Source organism: Urocitellus parryii, chromosome 12 (assembly GCF_045843805.1).
Source record: "Urocitellus parryii isolate mUroPar1 chromosome 12, mUroPar1.hap1, whole genome shotgun sequence".
NCBI classification, from domain to species: domain Eukaryota; kingdom Metazoa; phylum Chordata; class Mammalia; order Rodentia; family Sciuridae; genus Urocitellus; species Urocitellus parryii.
In genome coordinates, this window is record NC_135542.1 from 33,045,705 (window position 1) to 33,057,895 (window position 12,191).

At 57.4% G+C, this 12,191-nt stretch overlaps 1 protein-coding gene across 7 annotated transcripts in view; it reads right to left on the reverse strand.

Annotated features, from left to right (window-relative positions):
- Positions 1–238: 238 nt before the first annotated feature.
- The window catches only part of Eipr1 (EARP complex and GARP complex interacting protein 1), a 137,714-nt gene continuing 125,761 nt past the window's right edge, over positions 239–12,191 (reverse strand). For 5 of the 7 annotated variants that reach the window (XM_077791861.1, XM_077791865.1, XM_077791862.1 and 2 more), the window contains 4 exons: positions 6,602–6,738; positions 4,067–4,234; positions 2,541–2,708; positions 239–683 (listed from right to left, as the gene is read on the reverse strand). In XM_077791861.1, coding sequence (XP_077647987.1) covers positions 509–683; positions 2,541–2,708; positions 4,067–4,234; positions 6,602–6,738 — 648 coding nt within the window. In that variant the 3' untranslated portion in view covers positions 239–508. Of the gene's footprint in view, positions 684–2,540; positions 2,709–4,066; positions 4,235–6,601; positions 6,739–11,181; positions 11,345–12,191 lie in introns of all 7 variants that reach the window. The other 2 variants (XM_077791860.1, XM_026380882.2) reach the window with 1 other exon arrangement.

The window sequence follows — 12,191 nt, forward strand, 5'->3', positions numbered from 1 at the left end:
CAGCTGCAGCCCCCACAGCACAAGGCAAGCAGAGCAGCGGAGGCACAGAGGCCGAAGGGCGCTAGGCCAGAGAGAGGCGTGGGTCCCGCTGGCCCCTGCCCCAAGGCGCTGCCCCTCTACGCACCTGCCTTTTTTGGGTTGGGACGGGAAACAAGCAGCCCCGTGTGATGTGGCCAGGAGGGCAGAGCCTGAAAGGAGGAACCAGCCTGCAGAGTCCCCACTGACTTTATTTCACTGGAAGTCTCAGGGGAAGATGGCCCTCAGCAGGGTGCGGACAGGACCAGGTGTGCAGATCTCCCCTCACCCACAAGGCAGGAAGCAAAGCAAGTGGGCCGCAGCTGGCGCCCAACACGCCCAGCCACCACAGCCACCCTCCGGAGGAGGACAGGTGCTGCTGCAGAAGCTCCTCCGAACTCCAGAAGGGCTCCTGTGAGAGCCGCCTGGAAAGGACTCACTCCAACAGCGGCCAGTCGGAGACTGTGAGAGGAAGGACAGAGAGGGCCGGGCGCTAGAGCAGTATGTGGTATTTCAGCGCCCTGGGGACCCTGTTGATGACCAGCCTGCCATCGTAGCTCAGGGAGGCAAACAGCCATGGGTCAGCTGAGGACCAGTCCACAGCGTACACACTGTCCTCATGCTCCTCGTACGTGGCGATGACGTTGTCCTGCAGGGGCTCCTTGCTTCTGCAACCCAACAGAGAAGAGCTGTGAGCCAGGCCCAAGGGCAGCAGAGAACAGGAGGGATCCCACAGGGAGCTGGTCTCTCATCCGAACCACGGGAAGCCCACACGGCCTGGCTGAGCCCAGTGTGGTCCCTCACTGGTTGTGGGGAGAGCACGTCAGTGACCTGTGGGCATCAAGGACACCTGCAGCACAGCAGGCCCTGGTCCTCAGTGCTGTGGGTGCCTGGGTGAGGTGCTGTCAGTGCAAGGGTCTCCTGGCTCAGAGCAGTGCTGGGGAAGTGGTCTCCATGACTGAGGAGAGCGTGACATCAATCTCCAGGGACTGAGCTGGGAGCACCTGCCTTACTCCCCCGCTGCACAGAGGTCAGGCAGCACGAGGGCCCTGCCAGCGTCCCTGAGCAGAGGCAGACCACCTCTGCACCTCCTTGGAGGAGAGTCAGCTCACGCCTAGAGGCCTGCCCCACAGTCTCATGCTAGGATGACGGTGGGGTCAGCACCTGCAGGCATGAGCAGCAGGGGCCTCCGGCTTGTGCTCATGGAGGGCCGGCAGCAGGCACAGGTGCTTGGCGCTCTCCTTCCCACCACCACAGGAAGTCCCCTCCACTCACACCCTAGTCCAGGGCCTGTCTGTCTCTAAGCAACACTTTATCTCCCACGGAGACAAACCTAGGACCTCAAAGCCCCCACTCTGGAAGTAGGCTTTGAGAGGCTGTGGGTATCCCTAAGCTCTGGCCTCCCCAGATAGTGGACTTGCCCATGGTCAACAGACTTGTTGTGACAAACACCAAGTATGACCCCCCTCAGGGACTTCTCTCTCCTTTATTTAAAGGCATCAAGATGGAGGGAGGGTACCTGCTGACCACAAGTGCTTCCTCCCTGAAGCTGCTCACACACTGGTCACATGTGTGAGTAGCTCACAAATTGGTCACATGGCAGGACACATTGGCCACATGGCCTACTGAGGGGACAATCAGCTTTCCCCAACAGAGAGGACGTGTGAATGGCTGCAGACAGCCTGGGAGGAAGCCAAATCCACATGTCCAAGTCCTCATGGCACATGGCAAAGGAGGGGTTGGAATCAGGCACGTGCTCACAAGTCCTTTCCTGGCCCTGTTTCTAATATTTGACTGACAGACAGCATTGCCCACAGCCACTGGTTTTATTCCAGAACCTCCTCCTCTGGAGTCGGAGGCATGGGCCTCTGTGGTGGCTAGGCCTTGCTCCACTGATCTGGAGGGAGAGGGAGGCTGTTGCAGGTGGAAAGGGACCTACACAGACTGGAGAAAGGAGCAGCATGCTTGGCTCACACTGGGAGCCCTGCTGTCACTAGCTACGAGTGACCCTAGGGGACAAGTCACAAGGGATGTGAGCCCTGGGACAGGGGGCTGCCCTAGCCGTCTCCCAGCCACAGGGCATCGGAGTGCTGACACGAGCGCAGAACTTCCGCACTGTGAGCAACACCCGGGACCAACCAGGACCTAGCTCTGTGCCCCAGAGGTGTACCTGGATTCCAGCCCAACATGGGCTGAGGGTGGAGAGCACACAGTCCATGCTCGAGACTCCACAGCGAGCACCCGGAGGCCCAGGAACACCAGGCACATCACTGCCATGCTCACTCCTGGAGAGCATCACATTCATTCAGGTTTTGTAGGTGGCATTCGGGAAGAACACAGGAAGACATGCCCTGGGGCACATTCTAACACCACCACAGAGCTGTCTCGGGGCCAGGTACCCTGGAATTCATCCTGCACTGCTGGGAAGACGGGGTACCTTAACCATGCACAGGGCACTTTCCATGGAAGCTCCCGGACCCAGGACTGCGTGTGAGCACAGACGAGAGCCGCCCTGCGGTCCTTACTTCTCATCTGCATGGTGCTCCTCCGGGTCACTGACATCGTCGTCATCCACCAGGTGGCCGAAGGGCTCGGAGGAGATGGACACCATGTTGGACAGGATGACTCTGCTGTCACTGCTGCCGGTGAGAACCAGCTGGTCATGAGAGTGGTTGTAGCGGACGCTCCACACCCTGAAAAGGGCACAGCAGCTGCTGAGCTGTCCTGACTTGATGCCCTCAGGGGCCCTGGTCTGGTGGGGCTGAGTCATGTTGAGTGGCCCTGGGTATCTGGCCCCCACCTCCTGGGCTAAAGGCAGGGCTCCTAAGCAGGGGGTCAGGCCTACCATATGCTGCTCTAAAATATTCTAAGTCCTCACAAACAGAGATGAGAAAGACCAAATGTCAGCTTCCCCCTGTGGAGGGAGAGGCTTATTACTTGGGGTTTCAGACAGGCTTTCTTCAGCTCCCAAACAAAAACCACCTCCCCAGAAGTGACACATGAATTAGCGACAACCTGTATCATCAAACAAAGCCCTGGGACATCTTTCGGGTCAAGCTGGCTGCCATGGGCCCAGGATAAGGGCCTTGGCACCCCCGAGGACCAGGGACAGTGGTGGGGTGTGTCCTCCTGACATAAGCCCTGCAGCATGATGAGCCTGGTCTCTGTGGTGCTGCTCACAGTGGGACGCGGGCCCAGGCACAGAGTGTGGCACAGCTGGCACGTGGAGGTGCCCCGTGTGGCAGGCACTCCCTGGCTCTCTGCTCAGGTTGCAGCAAATTATAGGCCATTCACTGGATTTCTCAAAATGGCACATGAGTCCTCTAGGGCTTTAAAATGTTCCCACTGCAGAAACAATATCGCTTCTGACAAATAATTCACCCACCAGAGACACAGCTGTGGGAAGTAAAGACCCCAGGGCGCCCAGTGCCAGGGCAGGCTCCCTGCGAGGGCCGCCACCCTTCCAGCCCTGTCCTCCACCCTCCTCTGTGCACACACTTCTGAATTTTAAAAGATGGGTTCATGCTGTGTACTATTCCATGACTTGATCCTTTTACACTTAGCAGAAAGTACCCAGCATATGGCAAACATTCAAATAATATTTGAGAGAGAACGAATGATCCCGGGCACCCTTCCACATCCATACACATGCAGATATTCCTCATTCTTTCTGACAGCTGCATAATCTCCGCTGCACGGATGTCACCTAATTTACTTAACCAATCCCCTCTGATGGACATTTGGGTCGCTTCCAGTTTTCATGCATTGCAAACAATGCTGCGTGAACATCTGTGCACGTTTACTTTTGCAGATTTGAACCAGCACTGTTCAAGGGAAAACAGGATCTCATGTTTTTCTTCTTTTCCTACGCTTATAAATCACAAACACTCAGATTTGGAATTAGTGCTTCTTTAGGAAAAATAAAACTGGGTTGATTGAATGATTCACAGCAGTACAAACTAAGCTGGTTTGTGCCTCTCCAAATGGTAAAGTAATTAGCAAAATAAATTATACAGTCCCCTTTCCCTAAAGCGGATGCGAGCCACAGTACCAGTGGGAGTGTTCCTCCAGGGTCTTCACCGGCTCCGTGACGTTCCTGGTGTCCCAGAACTTCACCTTGCAGTCATCCCCACAGCTTGCCAGGTAGTACTGCTTATTAGGGTTGAAATCGAGGTCGCGCACCAACTGTCCGTGGGCATTCTCGATGCAGTATATCTGGCTGAGAGAGGAAAAAGAATAGCACATGAGAACGTTTAATGGGTGGCGGAGAGCTGCCAAGTCGCAGGCACACCTGTCTCCAGGGCCCTCCAAGCCCCCTGCACCCCTCCACGGCCCTCCCCGCTGCCAGCAGCTGAGCAGGGGAATCTCAGCCTGGGGCGCCTGGGGCACCTGGGTCCCCTCTACAATCCTCGCCTGCACGAGGAGGGCACAGGGCACCAGGAGCCTCTGAGGGCAGAAGGCAGCCAAGTGCCCCAGGGTGTGTCTGTGATCCCCCTGAGCTGGGGAACAATGTGGGCTCACAGCTACCACAGAGGAAGCCTGGTGTCTGGAGGAGAGAGGCTGGGGGACCACACTGCCGGCGAGAGCTGAAGCCGGCCTGTGGAAGGACACCTGGCAAGTTCTGGAGGAAACAAGAGGGAGGAAGGAAAGGAAAGGAAAAAAACGGCAGTGGAAGAAAGCAAATGTGTGGCTGGTGTTGGGAGACGCGTAGCGAGAGCAGGAAAGCCCTGGGAGGCCTGGAGAGAACCGAGGGAGGTGGGCTGGCCCACACCCCTTGGGATCTCACCACCACATGGCCAGTGGGATCTGCTTGTTCTGAAGGCAGGGACAAGGGAATAGGTGTGAAAGGGCGTGTCCACATAGGAGCGTCCACATAGGAGTATCCACATGAGTGTGTGTGCACGTTTACTTTTGTGTGTGTTGTTTATGCAACAGATACATACACACACACACTCCTACACCTGGGCATGCACATGCACAGGGCCCCTACACACGGGTGCCCAGGTACACAAGCACCCCTAACCTGATCCCACACCTCCTGCTGCCGGCTGCCTTCCAGTGAGACTGGACTGGCCCAAGAGGCCTGTGCACTGGCCCGTGCTGCCCTGCTCTCCCTGTGTACAGCGCTCTGCTGGCTTGCCCATTGGTGGCACCGCAGCCTCTCCTGCCACCACTGACATCCTCGCTCCCTGTGGCACCAGTGGGGCTACCAGCGCCTGCAACCATGCCTCGCGGGTCAGAGGACAGTTGCTCTTCCCTGCTCCCTGATGCAGAGCAGCTCGGCCCCTTCACTCCCACTCTGGCCCTAAGCTGTTTTAGATCTTGAGCTGGTTTTGATATCCAGCACCTTTTCGATATCTTGACATTGTTTTTGTAAAAGTAAGAAACCCCAATCTTTGTGAGTTTTCAGGTGAAACAGACACAGGTATAAAATTAAAAACTGGCACATCCCAGGGAGCTGGGGTGATCACAGTGCACTAACTACCAACTGCAGGGCCACGGCATGCTCTAGTGGCAGTGACTTTGACATACAAACATGGCGCATTCTAGAAGAAATGCCACAGGCACTGCGGCAAGATAAAAACTGAAGCCAAAATAAAAGAGAGGCTAACAGACAGCAGAAGGGCTCCTTGCTGTGTCCCTGCTTCCTGCAGGAGCCACCTCCTGGCCAGAGAGGCAGCAGGCACAGGGAGGTGACAGTGGGGTGCGCCACTGGGGCTGACTCTGGTTGGGCCCACGTGTCATCTTTCAGTTCCTTGTCAGGTCCTCCGCAGGGGGAGGGAACCACAGGCCATGGAGAGCAGCTCCGAGGTCTGGCCACAGCCCCACCACAGCAGCCCTGGGTGTAGGGATGTGCAAGAACAGGAGCGGCCTCTGGCCACTTGCAGCCCCTGGGTCTTCAGAGGCCTTGGGACTGAACTTAAAGGTGTGCCCCCCCCCCCCCGCTCCCCGGAAGCAGCGCGAGTTACTGCATGACATCCGTCTCTTCAGCGCAGTGATAAATTATGGTGTGCCAAGGGGATAAACTGCATCTTAAAAAAGCTTGTGCAGCTCCTGTTGCCATGGCAACAGACATCCCACCATCACTCCTTTGCCTATCAAAATCACAACTGGAACAGAAAAATCGCTCTTGTTTGTTCCATTAGAACCGCTGGTTGTTGCACATAATTACTTAAATGACAAAATATGACTACCCGACAGGTACGTCTCTTGAAAGCACAGCAGCGGTCAAAGCCAAGTCCTGGAGGGAGGCTGGAGCAGGGCGGCCATCGCCAGCCCTCAGGGGCTCATCGTGAGGCAGAGCACCGTAGCCCCATCACAAAGCCTGGTGGCACCGTGAACTGCACAAGCAGGGACAGCAACTGGGACAGCACAGCCAGCCAAGGCACAGGGCCCCAGGTACACACACTTTGGCTTACCTTGGGGAGATGATTTTGTGATTAGCCTGCAAAAATGACATAAAGACAGACCACGTGCCCCCAGATGCACCTGGCTTCTAATCCCCTCTGCCACTGAAACAGTTCCCATCCAGGGAAGAGGAAAGGGAGGGAAAACACAAGGACAGGCACACACACCCGTCACTGACCTCATGCTACGCGTGTCCCAGCCTCGGAGGGTGGTGTCGCTGGCTGTGGCCACCTGGGTGCAGTTGTGATGCGGGCTCCAACGCCCCGAGGTGAACTTCAGCTGTCCTTTCCCTTCCAGGGACGCCGAGCTGGCCAGCTGGGAGTGCCAGAAAGAGGAGGAGAGAAATCTGAACCCTGTTCAGGAAAACTCAAGAGGGCTTCCTATACTCAGGATTCAGGGAAAGTGACCATCAGAACAATTAGGAAGGCTCTCTTTGTCTTCTTCCTTTAAAAGGCATGAATGTTTGAACCTTATTTAGGGGAAAAAACTAGAAAACTGAGCACAGCAAAAAATAGAAAGCATATTAATAGCCCTCTATCACAGAGGACCTGCAAATGTGTGATTCAAAGTGAACCAGCTCGAACTTGAACAAAACAACATGGCATCACTCAAACGTCTGGCTTCCCCCAAGAGGGAAGGTAAGTGGAGTCCACAGGAGCAGCTCTGGAGAAACAAAGGGAAACCCCCGACTTAATCAGCTCCCTCTCCATCCTTTCTTATGAGGACCAAAATGCTCATGCAGAGGCTAAGCATCGACAGACCTGAGACTCACTCGGAACCGTCTCTTGGGGCTGAAGCTTCCTCCGGGCAGAGGGGAGGCAAGACCTGGTTGCAAGACGTGGGGGAAGAGCTTCCTCCGGATCCCACTTCTCCATGCACCGGGGACTGCATGCACAAAGGACTCACCCTGGCTATACCATTATATCCATGTGGGGTCTGGGTGGCCTACTCTCACTCACGGTGACTTCTGAGGGTAGAGACTGCAGGCCTGCCTTGGGGTTACGCTCTGTCCCACCCCAAGCTGTCCCCAGCGTACACAAGCTCTCCATTGGTTAATTCACTTAAGTGTTCAACAACAGTGCTCGAGAGCCCTCTGAGCAGCCAGGTGGCCAAGCATCCAGGGAGGCAGGCCAGGCTGTGGCAGCCCTGGACAAAGGCCCTGGAGAGGCAGTGAGGCCCAGCGACAGTTCTGGGGACTGATGGGTGTTCATCGAGGGCTTTGTTGAGCAAGGGCAGTATAAGTGTCCAGACTCAAGAGAAGAACAGGCCTGGACTTACTGCTCGAGCCACGATTTAATCAGAAACCCCAGCACTGGGTAGCAGGTTGGCTAGAACAAAGGATGGGAAAGACAGGCTCCTAAAGGGACAGAAAGGTCCCCACCTGCCCAAAGCTGAGGACTTAACAGTTCAGAGCATACAGGCTAAGACCTCCTTTCTCTCCCAGCAGAGGCCTCCAGCATCCTGGGGTGAGTGGACTGTCCTCTGGGGGCTGTCCGAGCCTGTGCCCAACCTTGAAGAAAGACACTGGAAAGGCTGGCGCACCTAACAGTCCTGGCCTGGTCCTGGGACAGACAGGGGCCACTGAGGGATTCACAGAGCTGAGGCCCAGTGGGGAGGGGCAGGTCTGGCCCAGAATGACCATGACTGAGAGCCTGGGGTGAGAGGCCCAAGGGCAGGTGACGGAGACTGGCAGAGGGGGCAGGCAGTAAGGACCCAGCAGAGAACAGGAGGCAGACATGTGGCGAGCCCCAGGAGCAGCCACGGCCTCAGACCATGCCCTAAGGACGATGAGCAGGGCGCCCCTCCCACCCAGAACTCCTGCTCTGAGGTCCTCTAGGGGAATCTAGGAAAGGACACCCACTGCTCACCAGGGAGTCGGCCGAGCTGAGAGACAAGCAGCCCTCCAGTGAGACCCTCCCTCCTCCTGCAGGTTCTGCTCTCTGCTCGGAGCTGTCCTCTTTGTCCCAGGAAATCCTCCCCCAGCCCACTCTCCTGCACATTAAAAGAGGAGTCTGAGACTTGGCCACTCATGACCTACACACCATGTGTGGCCCATTAACTCTCTCCACAGAAAGCTAAGGGGCTGTTTATGTTCTGTGCAAAACGTGCTTGTCATATCCCTGGAGGGGCACTGGCAGGCACTGGCAGTGCCAGACCAGGGGCCAAATGGGAGCAGCCGCCAAGGTACAGAGAAGTCCTGGGGACAGGGAGGCTCAGGCAGCAGGCACGGGGGTGGGGGGACAGGGAACACGGGCAGGAGGACAGCAGGGTCTGGGGCAGGGGCGGGACACCCATGCTGAGATGGCAAGGAAGCAAGAGCCCAGGCAGCAGGTCACTGTGGTCACTCTCAGGGAGCAGAACATGGAACTCATGGAAATGGACCTGCCGCAGTGTGTGCAGAGGTGCAGGGCCAGAGCAGGCGCAGCAGGTGGGGGACAGCCAGGGTCCAGTGGGATGTCGGGAAGAAGAGGTGGAACAAGGACAGGCAGAGGTCACCCAGCAGTCCTGGGCACTCTCCCTAGCATGCCAGCTGCCCACACAGCAGCTCAGAAACTGAACTCTGACTAGCTTGAGAAAAGGGGAACTCGACTCTAAGAAGCCAGTGTCCAGGGCAGGGTGATGGCTGCAGGTCAGGAACAACCAGCATCAGAGACCACTCCCACTGCCATCTCCGCCCTCTCCACACCTCCCAGTCCCCCTCCCAGCTTCCTCACATCCAAGGGCAGGAGGCAAAGGTACCCAGAGCACCCGTCTTGACATGTCACTGCCTAGTCACCCAGGAAGAGCACAGTGAGCCTCAGAACTCCCGCAGAGTTCCTGGAGGATGTCGGCTGGCTCAGCAGGCCAGGGGCCCACCTGCGACAGCGGCGGAGAGTGTAGGGGCTGAGAGAGGCGCTCCGCTAGATGGTGGTGGTATGTCCTGCCCCTCCCTCTCCCTGTCAGGCTCCACCAGGCCCTTTCTTTGTGTGACCTTGGCGGAGAGCAAGCTCAGCTCTCTACAGGCTGAGACTGCTTGGCAGACGCCCAGCAGGGACGAGGCAGGAGCTGGGCACAGGTAGCCCTGCAGCAGGGCTGGTTCCCAGCTAGAGGGCAGGGGCCCTGGGCAGTGTGACGCCCAGCAGAGTGTCACCATCACAAGCCACACAGGCGGAGGAAGACGATGGCAGTAATCTCAGTCCTGGGAGACAGCTGGGAGATGAAAGCAGCTCCTTCCCACAGCCACGAGGAGCACAGTGGCCCAGAGAGGAGAACCAGAAGCAGCAGAAGCGATGCTGCCATGACACACACAGGTGGCCCGGGCTCCTCGACTCCCAGCTGGGCTCAGCTTCAACCTCCACCAAGCAACTTAAATGAAGAGCTCTTTCTGCGGGACCCACCCACCTTAGGTGGAAAAAAAAAGGTCAAAATTTTACAGGCGTCATTTCAGTTTTCTGAAGATGAGGTGACCAGGTTAATGATCACCGTTGATGACAACAAACGTTAAAAAGTAATAGATTGAGCTGGGTGCAGAGGCAAGCCTATAATCCCAATGGCTTGGGAGGCTGAGGCAGGAGGATCCCAAGTTCAAGGCCAGACTCAGCAATTTGGTGAGAACCTAAGCAACTTAGCAAGACTGTCTCAAAATAAAAATTTAAAATGGCTGGGAATGTGGCTCAGTAATTAAGCATCCTGGGTTCAATCCCTGTTACAGAAAACAAATGAGTGAAGATAATAACAATAAATAACAGAGCAAGGGATGAAGCAGCAGGACAACCAGGGCTGGCTGCCGTTGGGCTCATCAATCCTGGGTCTTGTCCCTACCCACTGAACGTCACCCACTGTTGCACTGCTATGGGGACACATCAGCTCCGCAGTGAGCTGCACCAGCTGGTTCAGAGTGTCCTGGAGAACAGCAATGCCACCCCAGAGGGTGGCCGCAGCCTCCAGCAAGCACCCAGCGGACCTCACAGGAGTCACCTGTCACGGCACCTCCTCCACTTCTAGCCTGGAGGCCTCAGGAGCCAAAAAGCCAGGCCGAGCAGCCCCTGCTCCAGAGCAGTGGCCCAGCTCCAACGCAGCCCAGGACTCTTCCAGACCCAGAATCAATGCGGCACTAGGGGAAGAACCAAACTGCCAGCAAGCACCCATCAGCCACGCAGCCCACCCGCCAGTGCTCCCTGAGTGACTCCTCGGCCCACAGGGCCACTCCCCTCACACCGGCTGTCTGACCACCGAGGAAAAGTGAGACCAGAGGGTGGGAGCCCAGGGGAGATCAGGGTAGGGGAGCCCAGGCCAAACCAGGGTAGGGGAGCCCAGGACAAACCAGGGTAGAGGAGCCCAGGACAAACCAGGGTAGAGGAGCCCAGGACAAACCAGGGTAGAGGAGCCCAGGACAAACCAGGTAGAGGAGCCCAGGACAAACCACGGTAGGGGAGCCCAGGACAAACCAGGGTAGGGGAGCCCAGGACAAACCAGGTAGAGGAGCCCAGGACAAACCACGATAGGGGAGCCCAGGACAAACCAGGGTAGGGGAGCCCAGGACAAACCAGGGTAGGGGAGCCCAGGGGAGATCAGGGTGGGGGAGCCCAGGAGAGATCAGGGTGGGGGAGCCCAGGGGAGATCAGGGTGGGGGAGGCCAGGGAAGATCAGGGTGGAGGAGGCCAGGGAAGATCAGGGTGGGGGAGGCCAGGGAGAACAATGACAGCATGAGTCCAGAGACTCCAGGCACAAGAGGGTTGGCTAGAACCAACAAGGCTGCAGAGGCTGAGCAGAACTTACATTGGGGCACAAGGAAGCGAGCCATCCCTGGAGAAGAGGCCTGTGTAACAGAGAGCCCGATGGGGATAGACCTGGCTGGAAGCATGGGCGCTTGGCTAGCCTTGAAGCAGGACAGGAAAGCAGGACGTCTACAAGATGGCCAGCAGCAGAGATGGCTGGAAACCTGGAGGCAGGGGTGGAAGAGGCTGTGGCTGGAGACAGCCAACTCAGCCTCAGGACCCACCCTGGCCCTAGTGGCCTGAGTGGACCCTCCCCGGACAGCAGCCCCCAGTCAGCATCTGGATGACCAGAGTATGAGGCCTCCTGGACTCTGTCATGCTGACTCCAATGGGCAGGGGACATGCGGAAGAGGCCCAGTGAGACAAGGAACACGCATGGCGCTCTCTGTGGCCAGCATCCAGCGAGTACCCAGGGGTGAGGCCCTTGTCCACCTGGGGAAGCTGTGTCCCCCGAGAGCCACACTGGTGGGCTTGGCAGCAGACTCTCCCGGACCCAGCAAGCGCCGCGTGGAGCACCTGCTGAGCTAGGCCCTATTCCAGATGGAAACAGAGAGGACGACGGTGTGTGCTGTGGCAGCTCCGCACAACAAAGAGGCATGACCACACAAGCAGGACCAGAGGGGAGGGGGACCAGCAGACAGGGGCAGAGGAGTGCGACCAGGAGCAAGCATGCCCACAGCGGCTCCCGAGTTCTTGCTGGTCAAGATGGAGGACACCACAGGCCAGAGGAGAAGGTGAGCACTACTGCCCCTTGCTGGAGGGTAGGGAAGGTGCAGCAGGGCTGTGGTACCCAGAGCCTAACATGCAGGTGCCTCCCAGGAGCCTGACCACATGGCAGGAGCGGCTTTCTCACTGACAGCTGTGGCCAGCCACCCTGACCCCCCTTCCACCCTCGGGCCTGAGATGGCTAAGTCAAGCATGATGGACTTGTTCCCTTCACAGTGATTAGCTGAGGCACGACGTGGACAGTGTCTGGCAGCTGGTAAAAGTCACCTCCAAGAAAGGATCTCC